Source organism: Aspergillus flavus, chromosome 1 (genome assembly GCF_009017415.1).
Source record: "Aspergillus flavus chromosome 1, complete sequence".
Lineage (NCBI taxonomy): Eukaryota > Fungi > Ascomycota > Eurotiomycetes > Eurotiales > Aspergillaceae > Aspergillus > Aspergillus flavus.
In genome coordinates, this window is record NC_092406.1 from 1526475 (window position 1) to 1542393 (window position 15919).

The 15919-nt window shown below is 48.3% G+C and overlaps 6 protein-coding genes across 6 annotated transcripts; 4 read left to right on the forward strand and 2 right to left on the reverse strand.

The window, feature by feature from the left end:
* The first annotated feature begins 166 nt into the window (after positions 1–166).
* On the forward strand, positions 167–1885 carry F9C07_2278985 (putative toxin biosynthesis protein). The gene is made up of 2 exons (XM_041288748.2): positions 167–1049; positions 1099–1885. Exons 1-2 carry the CDS (start codon positions 235–237, stop codon positions 1529–1531), a joined length of 1248 nt encoding a protein of 415 aa, XP_041141321.1. The 5' UTR covers positions 167–234; the 3' UTR covers positions 1532–1885.
* Positions 1886–4277: 2392 nt separating this feature from the next.
* On the forward strand, positions 4278–4997 carry F9C07_2101502 (uncharacterized protein; the record flags this gene model as incomplete). Its single annotated transcript, XM_041284285.1, has 1 exon — positions 4278–4997. One exon carries the CDS (start codon positions 4278–4280, stop codon positions 4995–4997), a length of 720 nt encoding a protein of 239 aa, XP_041141320.1.
* Positions 4998–7788: 2791 nt separating this feature from the next.
* On the forward strand, positions 7789–9112 carry F9C07_579 (putative Rieske 2Fe-2S family protein; the record flags this gene model as incomplete). The annotated part of the gene is made up of 2 exons (XM_041288747.2): positions 7789–8630; positions 8698–9112. The coding sequence occupies 2 exons, from the start codon at positions 7789–7791 to the stop codon at positions 9110–9112; spliced, it is 1257 nt and encodes a 418-aa protein (XP_041141319.2).
* A 249-nt stretch (positions 9113–9361) lies between these two features.
* Positions 9362–11279, reverse strand: F9C07_1033536 (uncharacterized protein). Its single transcript, XM_041288734.2, has 3 exons — positions 10066–11279; positions 9629–9912; positions 9362–9562 (listed from the first exon to the last, which is right to left on the reverse strand). Exons 1-3 carry the CDS (start codon positions 10427–10429, stop codon positions 9509–9511), a joined length of 702 nt encoding a protein of 233 aa, XP_041141318.1. The 5' UTR covers positions 10430–11279; the 3' UTR covers positions 9362–9508.
* Positions 11280–12780: 1501 nt separating this feature from the next.
* F9C07_581 (chaperonin 10-like protein) lies at positions 12781–13827 on the reverse strand (the record flags this gene model as incomplete). Its single annotated transcript, XM_041284276.1, has 1 exon — positions 12781–13827. The coding sequence occupies one exon, from the start codon at positions 13825–13827 to the stop codon at positions 12781–12783; it is 1047 nt and encodes a 348-aa protein (XP_041141317.1).
* Positions 13828–14784: 957 nt separating this feature from the next.
* On the forward strand, positions 14785–15712 carry F9C07_2278990 (uncharacterized protein). The gene has a single exon (XM_071510344.1). It carries the CDS (start codon positions 14972–14974, stop codon positions 15431–15433), a length of 462 nt encoding a protein of 153 aa, XP_071365588.1. The 5' UTR covers positions 14785–14971; the 3' UTR covers positions 15434–15712.
* The last annotated feature ends 207 nt before the right edge of the window (positions 15713–15919 follow it).

A 15919-nucleotide genomic window follows, 5' to 3' on the forward strand; every position in this document is an offset into this window, starting at 1 on the left:
GATCGTAGGCTCCAGCAATAGTAATCTGACTCGTATCTTCAAAACAACCAATCAGTGCCGTCAAAAGTCACGATAGCATTGCTTTTTCCCGCAAATGGATGCTGATCACCAACCACATCGTAAGCCCTAATGCAAACTGAAAAATTAGTCGCTTAGCCTAACTCAACTCAATCGACGTGAAAGCCGACGCAATCTCTGTATCCCCCTTCGTAACCCTCTTTAACATTCCCAACCATGGACCCCGGTACTTTTGAGCCCTGGCGTGTCCCACTGGCGCAATGGGGCCTCGTTCAGCTGGTAACGGGGTTGACTGTGGCCCTGACGCCGTCCCAATCTATCGTCCGGTCCATGGCCGCGGCGATCGTAATAGCTTTAGCATACTCGTTCCAATCTAGCGTCGCGGAATCATTTGCCGACACGAGAGCGGGAGGGCCATTGGCGGCCATGTGCTGGGTGAACGTACTGAACGCTATTGATATGCTCGTGTTGAGTCGGGTCTCCTACGAGGCGCAGGTTGAGTGGGAGGCGAAGAAGTTTGGCGATGGAGCTGCAAAGAAAGCGAATTCTGATTCCCTAAAATCAACCCTCTTCCGTCGACTTCTCTGGTCGCAAAACATAGCGTTCAACTATCGCCGCATCAACACGCCGTGGCAGATCTCGAGACTCCCTGTGTTCGACAGCACGAATCCGCAATATGTACCCACCCGTTTAAAGTTCGTGCTCCAGGGCAGTGTGAAAGTATGTATCGCGTTCTTATTGGTACATCTGTGTACTATGGACCCGAGCGACCCTCGTATGGTTGGTGCTGTAGCGGAATTATCCGACAGCAAGATGGTTCTCGCCCCTTGGTTGCACGGGACATCGGCAAATACAATCTTGGTTCACGCTATGATCACTATCTCGTTCGGAATCGTATGCAGGGCCTCCATCGTGGGAATGTATAGCCTTGGGGGAGTCGTATTGGTAGCCTTGGGAGTCTACGACCCCGTGGAGTGGCCACCAGTAGCCAATTCGCTGACCGAAGCCTGGTCTTTAACACGACTATGGGGGTAAGTAAGTCTTTCATCGCAAGCCATCAAACCAACTAACACATATCAGGACGGCATGGCACCAAGTCCTGCGTACGCTTCTCGTCTCGAACGCAGACTTCATCTCCTTCTCGGTTCTACGGATATCTCCTAAGTCACGGTGGGCCTGCTACCTCCGAGTGCTTTTCGCCTTTACCGTATCTGGATTTATCCACATGGGAATGGATCTGGCGTTCGGCGTCCCGCGAGCCACAACTGGCGCTGTATGGTTCTTTTGTCTCCAAGCTTTGGGTGTTGTGTTTGAGAGTATTTTTCAATCCCTGTTTTGCACTCAGATTGAGAAAATCAGTCCTCTCTTTAGGCGTGTGATGGGATATGTTTGGGTGGCATTGTTCCTCTTGTGGGCGACGCCCGTGTGGTTGAATCCCATCATGCTTTGTTTGTACAAGGATGGACAACGGGGCATGTCTCCGGTTCCCATCATTGGAGGTCTGACATTATAGTAACAGCCAGCTATACCCGTTTTAGCATTTGTCTATTTATCAGCTAACATTATAGACGTACTTAGAGCTCAGGTCACGTGAATCAACCCGATTCATATGTAGTTGTTGTTGGACGGTAGAGGAGATGTTTGCGAAAAAGATCATCTGTTAGAAAAAAGAAGAAAAATGATAAGTGATAATTCCTCAAAATAGATCGTTCAAGTCGATGAGAATCTGCACACTTAAAAAGGATGGTATTACAACTGTCAGATATGTTGTTGAGAGAGGCGGTTCAGAGTAGTTGAAGAGATATATATATATTCTATATACATTCTACCGTCAATATATCATCCACAACTATTTTATATATTCCCACCACAAATGGTCCTTAAAATGTAAATTGAATGCATCTAACTTTGTGACTTATTATAGCAAACAATAAAATTCTTATCTATACGACATAGCACATAACCATTGCACTCAATTACTGTATCTCCAAATGCCATCCAAGAACGACCAAAAGGGACATCCTCAGATGCCAAGAGCGCCTCAAGTCAAGCCACCCGTCCGTATCGACAATACAATTCAACTACAGAGCTACTCTCCACACCGGTGTAATAATGTTTAATACGGTAACGTGATGAAGTAATTACAATGAGGACTTGTGGCGCAAAGGCCTCTCGTGCCTCAGGAACAAATTTCCGAAGCAAGAAAGGTACTGCCATTTGTAATTGGGTTTCGTAAATCGGATATGTCGAGTGAAAAAGTGATAACCCAGTTGATGTCTTGGATTTCGGAAGGTAGACCAAGCACGTCATCCAATGACCTATCCGACCCCCTAGGTGATCTATCTACTGAGTCACTCCCTATTCTTATGGGTTTAAGCAGGGGGGAGAGGCTGAGCTTTTCCGAGCCCTAAGTCTGACTCAAGTTGTAACAGATCATCAAGCATTGATTACTAGTAAGGAATAGATTATCCACGGATTACATCTCCGAGTAACTTAAAGATGCAGGAGGTGGCGTAAACACAGCTTGGAAATACTCGCTCGCCGCTTGTTGTCCTGATATCACATTTGGTGTCTCTTTTAGGTAGTCCCTTGGACAAACTTTCTAAGCGATGAGGGATTATACGCCCGGCTAATGAAATAGTAAGCGCAGCATCCTTACAGACGGATGGCTGGTTATTCTGTAGCTAGTTCTGGTATCAAAACATAGCCAAGTGTTTCCGAACCTATTAACAGGAGATCACCTTTGTCAAGAAAGTTGAACGGCACTTCTATATTCTAACTTTTCCATCTACCGAATCTTCCCTATGATTAAGAGGTGTGTGTGGAGATGATCTACGGTTAACCTAGAGTATTCGATAGTTCACCGGTTTCCACCGGCTATAGAAAAGAGATGAAAAGTAAACCCTGAATTGCCAACGGAGCGAAAATCGCGCCATTCGAATTATTACGATTTGCAAGACGGTACATATTCATATTACATGTCTCCTTCTATCCAGAAAGACTTCATTGCCTGCCGCGGAGGTTTTCCGATTGACCCGTAATTCTAACTTTAGTCATGGCTCAATCCATCGTCGAAATAAGCAATTGATCTACGGGGTACTCAACACACCAACAAAAGGCTGTTCGAAGTGTAATGGCTAGCGGAACCATACTTGAAGGCAGCCAGTGCCACAGTGGAGACTACCTTGGGTACTCCGTATCTACCGCGCATATGGATGCACGTTGATATAACGATCGACAGGGACCCGGTCTAGCGGTCCCTTAATCCTCTAGTCAGTGGCAGGCAATGGTTAACATAATGTACGATCTGCAAGGCAGCACTAGCCTATCAATAAGACATATCGAACCACTGTCCAATGCCATAGCGCAGGAATAGCTCGTAGTATGGTTTACTTTCGGGGAACCATTCATCTGGAAGCTCATTTCCATTGATTCGATATTATCGCGGGGCTGGTAACGACGGAGAGGAGAAGATCTGCCGATACTATTATTCTGGATAGGCTAGTATGCAAGGCGCGTTTCTTTCTAAGGACTAGACCAGACATCTCGTACGCGAAGTATATACGCCCGGTGGAATAGCTGAAGATCCCAAATAGGAAAGTTCAACGATTAATTAGGACCTGACCCATCACTCTGGAGTGGGAAGTCCGTGAGATGGATGCTGAATCACAGACACTAAAGGGCCTTTACGGATCTCTCATCACCCCATGTCGAGGGGCAGAAACCGATGCCATTCTCGAATATCTTTTGGGATAGACATCTTGTAATACATTGGTATATGACCATTGGCTGAGTTTGATATATCAGATGAGAACAGACAATCCGGATCACTGCAATTAAGACGAAAGTTAATTGACAATACTAGACAATACACTGATACACAGGACTCAAAGCCACAGAAAGCTGGTTGTAAGATCATCCGTCAATTATCCTATAACGCAATTCTGGCCATCAAAAGCATAGGTCCTATCTCCACCAAACACGAGACTATTGCCATTACTCCGGTTTTAATCTCAATTCTGGATCTCTGGAAGATCTCCACCCACCCATGCACAGAAGGCTTCAGGACTCCCATAGAGCTCCCTGGCATAGGACGATCCCACTGTTCAACCCTATATAAACCTGTTCCTAACCCTCCAGACTACATCCTTTTCATCAGCCTCACTCAGTCATTCATTCATTCATCCACTCATTCATTCCTCTCTCTTCAGTCTTTAGTCTTTCAAGTTGCTTATTTCTCTCCTTACCACACCTTCAAAATGAAGTTCGCTTACATCCTCTCTGCTCTGGCCTCCACTGCCGTTGGCGCGCCTCTCTTGGACGGCCTCCTGGGTGGCTTACTCGGCACCTTGCCGATCGTCTCCAACCTCGGTGAGCTTAACGGAGTCCTGGGTGGCCTTCTAAACCTTGGCGGCGGCGGCGAGTTGCCTCTACTCGCCATTCTCGGCAGCCTTGGAAAGTTGCCAACCGGCGCCACTGGAGCCATTCCCTCTGGACTCCCCTCCGGATTCCCCGCTGGACTCCCCTCTGCAAAGCCCTCTGCAGTCCCCACGAGCGTCGCCGTCCCCTCCACCGGAGCCACTCCCTCTGGCGTTCCCTCTGCCGACGGCCTCGCCACCGGTAAGCTCCTCCAGGACCTTGCTCCCCAGCTCAACAACATCCTCGTCGTGACCGGCCCCGACGCAAAGGTCCTCCTCATCGAGCTTTCCCCCGAAGTCACCGCGCTCGTCTCCGGTCTCGGTCTCGCCAGCCTCGGCGTTCCCCTCGGTGGCATTGTCGCCTCTGCCGCCAGCCTCGGTGACCTCCTTGCCGACCTCGGCAAGCCGGTCGAAAACCTCGTCACCGTTGTCGGTGTCGATGGTGGTGCTCTCCTCATCTCTCTTTCTCCTGAAATCGCTGCTCTCGTCTCCGACCTTGGACTCCCCGGCGTCGGTGTCCCTCTCGGTACTGTCGTCGCCATTGTTGGTGGCAGCCTGTAAATGTAAGATGACCCCAACCACTCCTTCCTTCTCATGTCACCAAATCAGGGCCATAAAACTAACCCTTTCCAGTTTCGGCTAGCATCAAACGGCTTATGAAACGATGTTGCTTGGACAGATGGACGATGGACGCCTGTCTTGTACAATTTTGGGGAAAATATAGATACCATTCTTCGTTGTATTTTGCTTTTGTTAGACAGAGGTTTTAATTGCAGGGTCTTGTGCTAGATACCGGTGTGGTTTTAGACATAGACTGAATTTATTTATGAATCCATAGCAATACGTATGCTTAATGTTCAGATTCTTCATTTTGTCTCTCTTTGATTGTTTGGATTCTGGTGTATACCACAAACTTTAGTCGTTCCTCCTGGATTTAAGTTTCGAAAGGTAAGGAGACATGGCGGATGGCGGATGCATGGCGATAGTAGACTGGTGAGTGGCGGCATAGTATTCTTCAGACACTGGTAGGCCCTGCCACCCGATCAAAGGATTAGATATCGGCTTACCGGACAGGGAATACCAATAGTTTGATTCTATGAGAGTATTCGTCATAACGAAACTATGCCGGCACCACGGTAATCTTCAATGCAATGCATGCACCTGAACGTCACAAGGACAGGGCCAGCTTGAGTATAACTGGGTCGGGGGATAACTGGTTTGTCTTTATCGGTGATGGAGGTAAATGGCTTTAAGATATACTGACGAGGAAGTTGAGCGTGCCTTTTGCTGCGTATATTGTGGGAAGCATGTTATGGCTATAGATGTAGAGTTATTGCCGTTTAATGTCTAGTTTCTTTTTGCCTTATAGGGTAATGTCCTATGCAGTCGCTGATGTGTTGTTTTCATGATCTGCTTGTGCTTTCTCTGTGTCACGGTGATCCGGGGTGTTATCTTCGGAGGAATTCATTGAGGGAAGGGTTATGGTTAGAATAATTATCGATAGGGTCTGCGACGGATTGTAGAGCAAGACGTGTATACTTTCTTCGTCTGCATAGAATTGGCAGTGCAGCCACCTCTGATATCAATGTATCGAACACCATACAGATGAATAGATGTTGTGTCTGTCTTCCGGCGCAATATTGACAAGGATAGCAGGGACAGAAGCCGAGAGGATCATTTCTCCACTGCCAAGAGACTCGACCACGGAATCATCATAGAGAAATCCAAAGACAAAGGTCTTGTTTAGGTGGTATACCCCGTGGATCACCCGTGTAAGCTCCCTTGCCGGAATGGTTGCAGACTGGTTCTGCTCATCATCGCCGGGCTTAATGATCTTATGCATGTATAACTCCTTGGTTCAACTTCATAGAGCGAAATCCACAATACTATTCCCTAGAACTACATCCAATACAGAGTGGTGATTATACCCATCCTTGGCTGCCGGCGCGCTGAACAATCCTACCGGTTATCCCTTGATCTTAGTTCACGCCTCATGCGCAGCATGGCGGAGACATCAACCTCCTCCCGCGGCCAGCTCGGCTTGTACCCGGCAGAGTCGCTGTCAGCCTACCTTTTAATAATCCACATACCTATTCGGCATTGGAGCGCGGGGGTCGGGCATTGATATGTGGGGACGTTCATGTCAGTATGACGGCCTAACGCAGCAAGCGCAGATAGCACACACATTCCCTATACTAATAGCCTTATTAGAGTTATAGTTATTGAGGGGTAAAAGTATTTTCTCATTCCGCATGCCCAAACCAGTTTACTCGGTGCATCCTTGATGCACCACTAGGAGTATCTTATCTGGGTAGTGGCAGAAATCCAGGCACGGCGCTGGAACAGACCCACTATTTCGGCGATGAATGAAGTGGATCCCTTTTGTCTGCACGGGAGAACCGACGGGGAGGGGTTTAGTGTCGGGTTTAGTCCCGACTAGAAGCTATGATTGTTGCTTGTTTTGATTGCGTTGTCTAGATGTCACCAGACTGCTGAGATAACTGCGTTTGGTACCTTTACTGTTCGTTTTGGGAAAAATATTCCAGCGTCTCCCTCACATGACCTTGGAAGGATTGATGCTGTGGCGAGGAGGACCTTTTTCCTTGTTCCTTCGCTGGCATGGCAGGATCAGCTGTTGTATAGCTTGTAGAGAATTGTGGTTGGGTACCAGATATGTTTGTTCTTTGAATCATTATGACATGTTCCATGTCTTCAATTCCGTTGTTGGTGATTGTGCTGTGGCAAATGATAGCTGATACATAGAGTTACATATCAGACCAATGATCGCATAGTCCGCGCATATCAGCAGAAGGAATAGATAGAAGTGGATACCTGAAGATAGGAACGAAAAGTGTGGAGGGGAAAGCGTCAGACCGCCTCAAAATAGCCCAGTGAAGCTGGAAATGTGGGTGATAAAAGAGTCGTCGGGAAAGCCGACGCCTGCCAGCCTTTCTCGGGCGTGCCGCGGGAAAGGGTCCGACTATCAATGAGCATCTCGGCTCCAGTGCCGCAAGTCCCAATTATGGATCTCCACTCCTGATTTTGGTTAAAACATGCCCATTTCAAGTGAGCTTCTTACCCCATGGGGTTATTGAGTCCATAACCATCCCAAATGTCCTATCAATGCTCTCATTCCCCATTCCAAATCCAGTTTAGCCATGTGTCATATTCATAGTAGCAATGGTGGAGCTTGATAAGGCCAGATTACGATCTGGTAATGTCAGAAGGCGTCTCAGTATGGACATAAAAAGGGCTCTCTGGTCACCACGGCAAGAGAAGTCTGTCTATCAAGATCGCGAACAGAAGCAAATCTTGGACACTCTACTGTGACCTTCTCTCTTCACAAGCAGCCATGGCTTCTATGCTTCACTACTTCAACTTCGGCAGCAAGGCCTCCACTACTAAGGGTGCGGAGGTTAAGCCTACCCCCGTCCGTGCTCTGCCGGCATCATGGTATACCGCTCAGGAGATGTATGAGCTCGAGCGCCGTGCGATCTTCTCGAGGAGATGGTTGTTCATCACCCACAGCTCGCGTCTCAAGGAGGCAGGGGACTGGCTCCGCTACGAAGTCGCGGGATTCGACTTCGTTATCAACCGTGATCGACAGGGAAACATCAACGCCTTCCACAACGTCTGCCGACACCGCGCGTACCCCGTCATCGAGGAGGAGGGTTGCGGAAACAAGAAGATCATCGCATGTCGCTACCACGGCTGGTCCTACGGATTAAACGGCAAGCTGGCCAAGGCGCCCGGCTACCAGGAGTTGGATGGTTTCGATAAGGAGAAGAACGGTCTCTTCCGGATCCACGTCAAGGTCGATGTCAACGGCTTCATCTGGGTGAATATGGACGCGAAGGAAGTGCCCGAAGTTCCTTGGGAGGAGCACTTCGAGGACGTCGACAAGCAGGCGCGGTACAAAGAGAACGGCATCAACTTTGAGGAATACGAATTCGACCATACCTACCAGATGGAGGGCGACTACAACTGGAAGATTCTGGCGGACAACTTCAACGAGTGTTATCACTGCCCCACCACTCACGCAGATATTCCGGCATTCCTTAATCTGGACTCGTTTGACAGCGATGTCAAAGACGGACATATTCAGCACCATTGCAAATCTACACCAGAGCAGATCCAGAAAGGTCTGAACACCGCGAGTACCTACTACTTCCCCAACTCATCCATGACTGTCACGTAAGTTTGACTCCCCCTCGTGATCGACAACCTTAAATTTGACAACGTCTCTGACTCATGCATGTAGGAAACATTGGATGATGGTCCAAAAGTTCCTTCCGAAGGGTCCCAACCACTCGACCATGGCCTACGAAATCTGGAGACACAAGGACGCAAAGGAAGAGGACTTCAGACTGATCAATGACATGTATGCGCGTGTCATGGGAGAAGACAAGGTTCTCTGCAACAACGCACAGAAGAATCTCAACCGGGGTGTCTTTGTCAATGGCGAGCTGCACCCGAAGTATGAGAAGGCTCCCCTGTTCTTCCAGAGCACCTGTCGTGAGGTTGTCACGGAGCACTTTGACCGCGAGAAGAAGGAGGGCCGGGAGATCTGGCCCGCGAGGCAGCAGTTGCCCAATGACGCCAAGGTCAGCGCCAAAGATGAGGAGATCTGCTCGGGTCTCGCTTGTGGAGCCCAGAAGGAGGTTTTGGCGTGGTGATGAGATGAAACGGATCGTATGATGCTTTTCTTCTTTTGTTATCCCCTCATTTGTTCGTTTGCATGCATTTGGAGCGATTTTGCGAGTTTTACCGTGAGTCATGTATGATGTCTCTCTTCGATCATAGTTAGTGCTAGGTCTCTGTTTGGGTTAGATTGCAATACATCGTTAAATAAGATACATCTAGCATTTTATCGTAAAAGAAATCATGTATGAGATTCATGACAAGAGATATATTTCTTGATAAGGTGTAAATGTCAAAGCGTGATTTCATTAGATTTTCAAGAAAATCGTCTTGCCTCTCTGCTTGACGCGAATTCTAAATGCTATTTTATTGATCGACAACCTATAGCCGTCCTGTACAAGTCTAGTACTTTTTCGAGCTCTTGCTACGTGTTATTCAAGTTCAACAATGATCACAATCGATAAGACAAAAAGAGCCAAAATTATCTAGGTGTGATTAGCTACTGTTGCGCCTCTTTCTGGTTCACTTAGTGGCTAAAGGAATTCTCTTACCAATGCAATTAGCAGTCCGATACAGTTCAACTCCCAACCGCCAGCATAAACGGTTCCCAATGCAACAGCATTCTGTTGTTTCCAAAAACGACACGCTCCAATCATTGCCACAATGACGGCAATGCAATGGCACGTTACTGAAAGTGGGATGGCCACTTCATAGTATGTCAATTGATCAGTGGGGGAAGGCTGTTGTTGAAGGCGAAAGAGCTGGGCGATTAGTACGCCTTGCATCGCTATGATAACTGATGTCCGGATATAGGCGAGGAATGTCCGCTCCAGGGCTAGCATCGTTAGAAGGCGCTCCCCTTATAATTAGGAAATAACAGGGGGAAAGGTTAAGGAAGGCAGGAAGAGATAGATCTAGTAACGTGGCCCGACTGTAATTGAGGTCGAGTCTGTACAAAGTGGAGGTATGGAGAAAGTAATAAGCTTACCAAAGTGATCGCGGTTACTTTTCTGGGGCACGGTCAATACCACGTTGCGTGTCCAGAATCGTTGAACCTTCCCTAAGAGCCCCTTACGTGGCGCTCGACTTCGCTCCGTGCGTTGACTGGTGCGGGATGCCGTCCGGCGAGTAGTAATGCGATATTCGCCGGAGGAGATTGATGCTGTTGAGGAGCCGAATTCATGGTCAGGCTGTGTCTCAATTTCATGGAGTTCTAAAGCGTCTCGTTCGACACGATCTTCGCCGCGGGAATGACCTGTGGCAGTCGGCGACGGAGGTCTGGGTTCGGTGCGCGTGTCGGAAGTGACAGGCTCATCATCCCGATGGAGGTGATGGTCGGACCGGTCTTCCATTCTCTGCCGGGGAAGGGGCCATCAAGCACTCTGGGGCAGTCCTTTAGGTGAGGGACGAGGTAAGGGAGTGGAAGTGGTGGCATTCCTGAGCTTCACGGTGACATTTGTTTTCTCGGCGACTCCCGCCGGAGTCTTTCAATCGCCGAAGCAATTGATCGGTATCATTGGCTGCGTCACACCGCGATAGGAAAACCGGTTTTTGAATGTGCAAACACAAACACCATTTGCATCACTATCATTTCTGGTCCAGATATCCTCCAGAGTCTCCGTATACACCCTTCCGATTTCTTATACTTACCAAACATCTCTAGTGCCCACCCTAAATCGCTTGACAGCTCCTCATCCACTGTCTCAGCCAATCAGGGAGCATCCTCGGCGCCCACGTCGATTGCGCAATAGCTGCAGAACCACATTTTCGTCCATCCACCCACAAACCACCGGCAAATCATCGTTCAAGGGCTGCTGGCAAGACGCTGAGAATCCATGATGATCCAAAAATCATCCCTGATTCTTTTCTGAACGTTGATGCCCCTATAGTAGGGGGACATTCTACAGCGGGGTTTCACGGCCACGACACAGTCTCTCTTTTCAGGCGCCGTACTTGCGCATTGAGGTCCAGTCTCATTTAAACTTACGTTTCACTTTCTCCTTTTCTTTGACGAATCATGACTCCTGTACGGAGTGCCTCTGAAGGAGTCCCCTTCAAGGCATCCCAGTCACGTGTCGGCAAACGAGCTATTCCGAGGAGGGATTAGCTCAGATATCCCTAGAGCTCAGACAGTCTAAACTATTTTCGGTACCCATGTTGATTGGACGGAACTTTTGATTGAGATCATATCGTTCAACGTGAATACTCGGTTGACGACGATGTCGAACACGTTATGATATAGAGCCATCAATATACCTACCCTGAGCCCGCTAAATTTTGCTTTGCGAATTTGCAGACCTGGACGGGTCGCGATTATATCCGGTAGGAACAGGACTACGTGAGATATGAATCTCCACGTATACAAGCACGGGGGACACGGGTTTCCATTTGATGGCTAACAAAAGTGAACGAGTTGTAATGTAACATCACAAGAGCTAGCGCAAGCTTTGCCAAGAATTGGCACGTTATGGATGATATATTGCCTACCTCCCCTTCCCGTCACTCACATTCGATCAATCCATCCCTACGTCAGATGAACGAAGATGTCAGAGGAACGGCGCATCACCCCGTCCAATCCAGTGCGGAAACTAGGCCGTATGGATTATGAGCGGTGCGCAGCATTACACAATGAGATTAATCGCCTGTCATGGAGAGGATATCACCAAGAATCACATATCACCTGGGGGAGTATTTTTGGCCATCGCCGACGACTGCAGAAACTAAACTTTAGACCCTTCTCTTATTGAGTGCTTGAAATTGGCCCTATTCGATCCCAAGGATGGACCCAGTGATTGGATGGATAGACCTGCCCTATTTTACTGGATAAGTAGCCTCAATGACCCTGATGCGTTCTTCGAGACCTGGGTCGAGGAATTATACCCCGGTCGGTTTGTGTGGCTTTATTGCACCACAGGGTATCTCATGGGCGATGAGAGGGGCAGTTTGTAAGAGCGACAAGTACTGGTTGACCATAATATATAATATAGTTAATAAGCGATCATTTAATTGCCTCAATCAATCTACCACCAAACACTTTTGCGCACGACTTTCTCATGGGTCTCTCCACACAAAAGATCCCCTTTCGCTATATTGCACCTGGCATTCTACTACCAACCGTCGCAGAATTCGCCAACCAACCTTATCTTGGCTCCTGTCCAACGAATGATCCAACATCACTGCCGCTGCCTCTTTTCTATACGGATGATGAGAAGGGCCTCGGCCATGGGCTTCATCCTCTTTCCCCACCGCCGACATATCAGCCACGTAGCGATACTCCAGAAATCCCGGCGGGGTTATACATAGATACTATTCATCCAAGGACAACCCGTGCCTTTTCAAACGGCTGTTATCTCCTCTTACCTTTCGAAGCTGGGGAGAACGGATGGACGCGGACCAGCGATGGAGCTCAAACTAGGATAATGATAGATGATGAAGAATCCCAACCGAAAGGCGATGATGAGAGTCTCTACCAGCCGGGACTCAACGGCTTCAATGATTGTGGTAATGTTCAGTTAGATAAAGTATTGCTATGCTGGGCGCAGATGGTGGAGACGATGGGGTAGTTGACAGGATTCAGAGGTTCAAAGACGCTGATACGGAGATGTATTGGTATAAGTATTGCATTCCACCTAGTTGGTGAACTGTCTCGTACATTAAGCGGCCTATGGAACTATGTCTTAAGGATATCAAGCAAAGGAAGATTCTAGGGCGTTTCAGCAACATTGTACACCAGCTTTTCCCCGCTGACCTTGTCCTCCTTCAAGAGCTTCAGCCCCTCCAAGACACCCTGCAAACCTCCGGGGTTCACCTTCGGCTGGTGGACCTTGACCTTGCCATCAGCCAACAGCTTCTCTGAAATAGTCCAGAATTTTTCGGCAAATGCCTTGTCCTCCGCACTGGCAGGGAAGACCTTATCGCCGAATTTAAACTCTTCGCCGATAATAGTGTAGGCGAGTGTAAAACGAGTAGTGACATTCTCACGATCGATAGATGTAGAGAGGAGAACACCATAATCACCACCCTCAGTGGAAATAGCCTGCTCGCAGTACTTTGAGCTAGCCTCCAGCGAAATTGTATCAAAAACCAACTTCAGGTTGTTATTAGTGTACTTGCGAATCTCCGCCGCCGAATTAGGATCTTTGTAATCAAAGACCGCATCCGCGCCGAGCCGTTTAACCAGATCGAAGTTATGCGGTGAACAAGTAGTCAAAACCGTATAACCAGACAGCTTAGCAAACTGAATCGCCAGCGTACCGGTAGCCGTCGAGCCACCGTAAATGAGAATCGGCTCCGGTTCCTTAATCGGCTCCGACGGCAGCGCAAGCTTCAAGCTCTGATACAGACCCTGCCCCACCGTCGAGATACCCACGCCCAGCGTGGCCGCTTCCTGGAAGCTGAGGTTATCGGGGATGCGGATCTGAACATCTCCCTTGGCGACGATGTACTCGGCAAAAGCTCCGTCTTCGTGCTGCACGGCGTTTCCTCCGTGCGTGAATCCACACACGCGATCACCCTTTTTGAAGGGCTTTTTGACGGCTTTTCCAACCTCTTCGACGATGCCGGCGTAGTCGCATCCGATTAACGCGCCGGGCGGGGCAAGGAATGCAATGTGCTTCCAGTCGGTGGGGTTCAGGGCGACGGCGACCGTCTTGACCAGGATGTAATCATCGCGGAGAGCGGGAATGGGTCGATCGGTTACCAGGCTCTCCTGTTGCGGGGAGGTAACGACAATGGCTTTCTGGGTGGTCATCTTGGAGGTGAGGTGTAGATGTTTAAGTGGATGATGAGGTGCAACAAGGCTGGCAGGTAGGAGCTTAAATATATTGCTGGAATCGAGAAATTCAACGAAAGGCTTAGAAATTCCTCCCCATGTATTACAAATTGACTTCAATTTCACCTTGAGTTACCAGTTCTATGGCCAATCGGTGGTAGGTATCGTGAGCTGGGAGACTCCCCACGGCATGATTTATAATCACCCCGTCTTCCAATTGATGCAATCGTTCAATGATTCATCGACTGTTTGGTGGAGGAGATGGGGGACATCGCCCAATCAGGACTAGTCTCCGCACGGCACTTTCGACATAATCAGATATTCATATAAGATCGACGAGAGATTCAAGTTCCTGATTCTTTTTCTGCGTTACTATTCTGACATTTGTTGGCCTTGAAAGCATCCGATTCCACTACCCCACAATGTCCGGACACCTAAGGCATCTTATAGGATATGCCGTAGGGCTATACCCGGTTGACTATCTCTATGCCGGGTGTTAGCATTATCTCCGAGGGCACGCTATCTCCGCTCAGACTGCGATGTTCTTGGCGGCAACGATAGACTGGAATATTGGACGTGAGCAAGTCGTGTTACTTCCAGCTATGAGGTTATTGTTCTGCAATCTTGCCTTTAATATCTCCTATATTGATAATGACCTTCCCTCTAACATCTCCACCATGTTGTAGTACTAGTAGAATACAGATTCTATAATACTCTCGATATAGTTCTGTAAACACCAGACATCCAATCATTAACCATGTCGATAGCGTACACTAAACGTACCCCTGTCCAAGCCCTAGACTAGCCCCATCACCAACAACATGGATCTGCTATTCACATCCATTCCTATACTACGGAGTTAACCCGTCGGACTTACGCAAAGCCAGGTTTATATCCACTCAAAGTCAGCCTCAGGCACCCACTACCAAGATACAGGAAGTAAACAAGATTCCGACTTGCATCATGCCATGATGCTAGAGATACATAGACTCCACCCTGATCTATATAACATCCCACTCATACTCAACCTCATACACACCACCGCACAACATACAAGGAAAACCCCAGAACCAACCCAGAACCAAACCCTATACATCTCTAAACTCACAAACACCAAAATAAAATGACTTACCCAACAACCCTCCCATCCCTCACCACCCGAGAAGCCATAACCGACGCCCTCTACCGCTGCGTCACCGGCTTCGACACCGCCGACACAGCCCTCTTCGACTCAGCCTTCACGAAAGATGCCACATTCGACCTCAACGGCCGACTCCTCGAAGGTCTCGAGTCAATCCACAAAGACTGCTACGACAAGATCTCGAAGCTGGATACTATTCACTATATGAATAATGTGCGGGTGAATGTCCACGAGGGTGAGGAGAAGGGGTCATTGACTGCGTCGGCCCTGGCGCAGCATTATCGGCCCGGGGAGGGCATACAGGCTGGGACGAAGTATTTCTTGGCGGGGAGTTTGTATGAGATGGATGTTGTGAAGGATCAGGGGGATGGGTTGTGGAAGATTGCATATTGGAAGTTGAAGATTGTTTGGGCGGAGGGGGATTGGGGGGTTGTGCTTGAGTGAGGGTTGGGGTTTTTATTAGTGGATGATGAAGGATGGGGCATGGTGGATTGGTTGTTGTTTTGCTTTTGTTACAGTATGGGTAGATCTACTTTTCTAGCCTCAGTGATGGTATGGAAAGGCCTTTCTTGTTGGGCTATTTGAGTGTTGGAAGAACCAATCTAGTGTTTGTTATCGGTTCATTGGCCATTACTTCCTTGAAACCCCAACCTCACAAAAGTTTATACAGCAACTTATATCTTCATATCCCCAATACCATCCATGATGTCTCTGTACACAGAATCATGCTTTTCCCAGTAGCAAACATCCTTACAGCATTTGCAACTTCAGCCGGCATATAAAACCTCAGGTCAGTTATACCAGGGACGGCTGATTCGTCAATCTGTGAATGACCTTAAATCATATAATATAAACATACAATAGCATTAGTATGACTGTGCTTACTTAGGGCAAGTTATAGATGTTGTCAGCCGTAGAATACAGCTATCA

Bases quoted from the DNA above. Each gene is read 5' to 3' on its own strand.
- F9C07_2278985 (XM_041288748.2), top strand. From the start codon at position 235: ATGGACCCCGGTACTTTTGAGCCCTGGCGTGTCCCACTGGCGCAATGG. The intron at 1,050-1,098 runs GTAAGTAAGTCT...AACACATATCAG, and splicing joins TCTTTAACACGACTATGGGG to GACGGCATGGCACCAAGTCC.
- F9C07_2278990 (XM_071510344.1), top strand. From the start codon at position 14,972: ATGACTTACCCAACAACCCTCCCATCCCTCACCACCCGAGAAGCCATA.
- F9C07_1033536 (XM_041288734.2), bottom strand. From the start codon at position 10,429: ATGGAAGACCGGTCCGACCATCACCTCCATCGGGATGATGAGCCTGTC. The intron at 9,913-10,065 runs GTAAGCTTATTA...TAACGATGCTAG, and splicing joins AAGTAACCGCGATCACTTTG to CCCTGGAGCGGACATTCCTC. The intron at 9,563-9,628 runs GTAAGAGAATTC...AATCACACCTAG, and splicing joins TCGGACTGCTAATTGCATTG to ATAATTTTGGCTCTTTTTGT.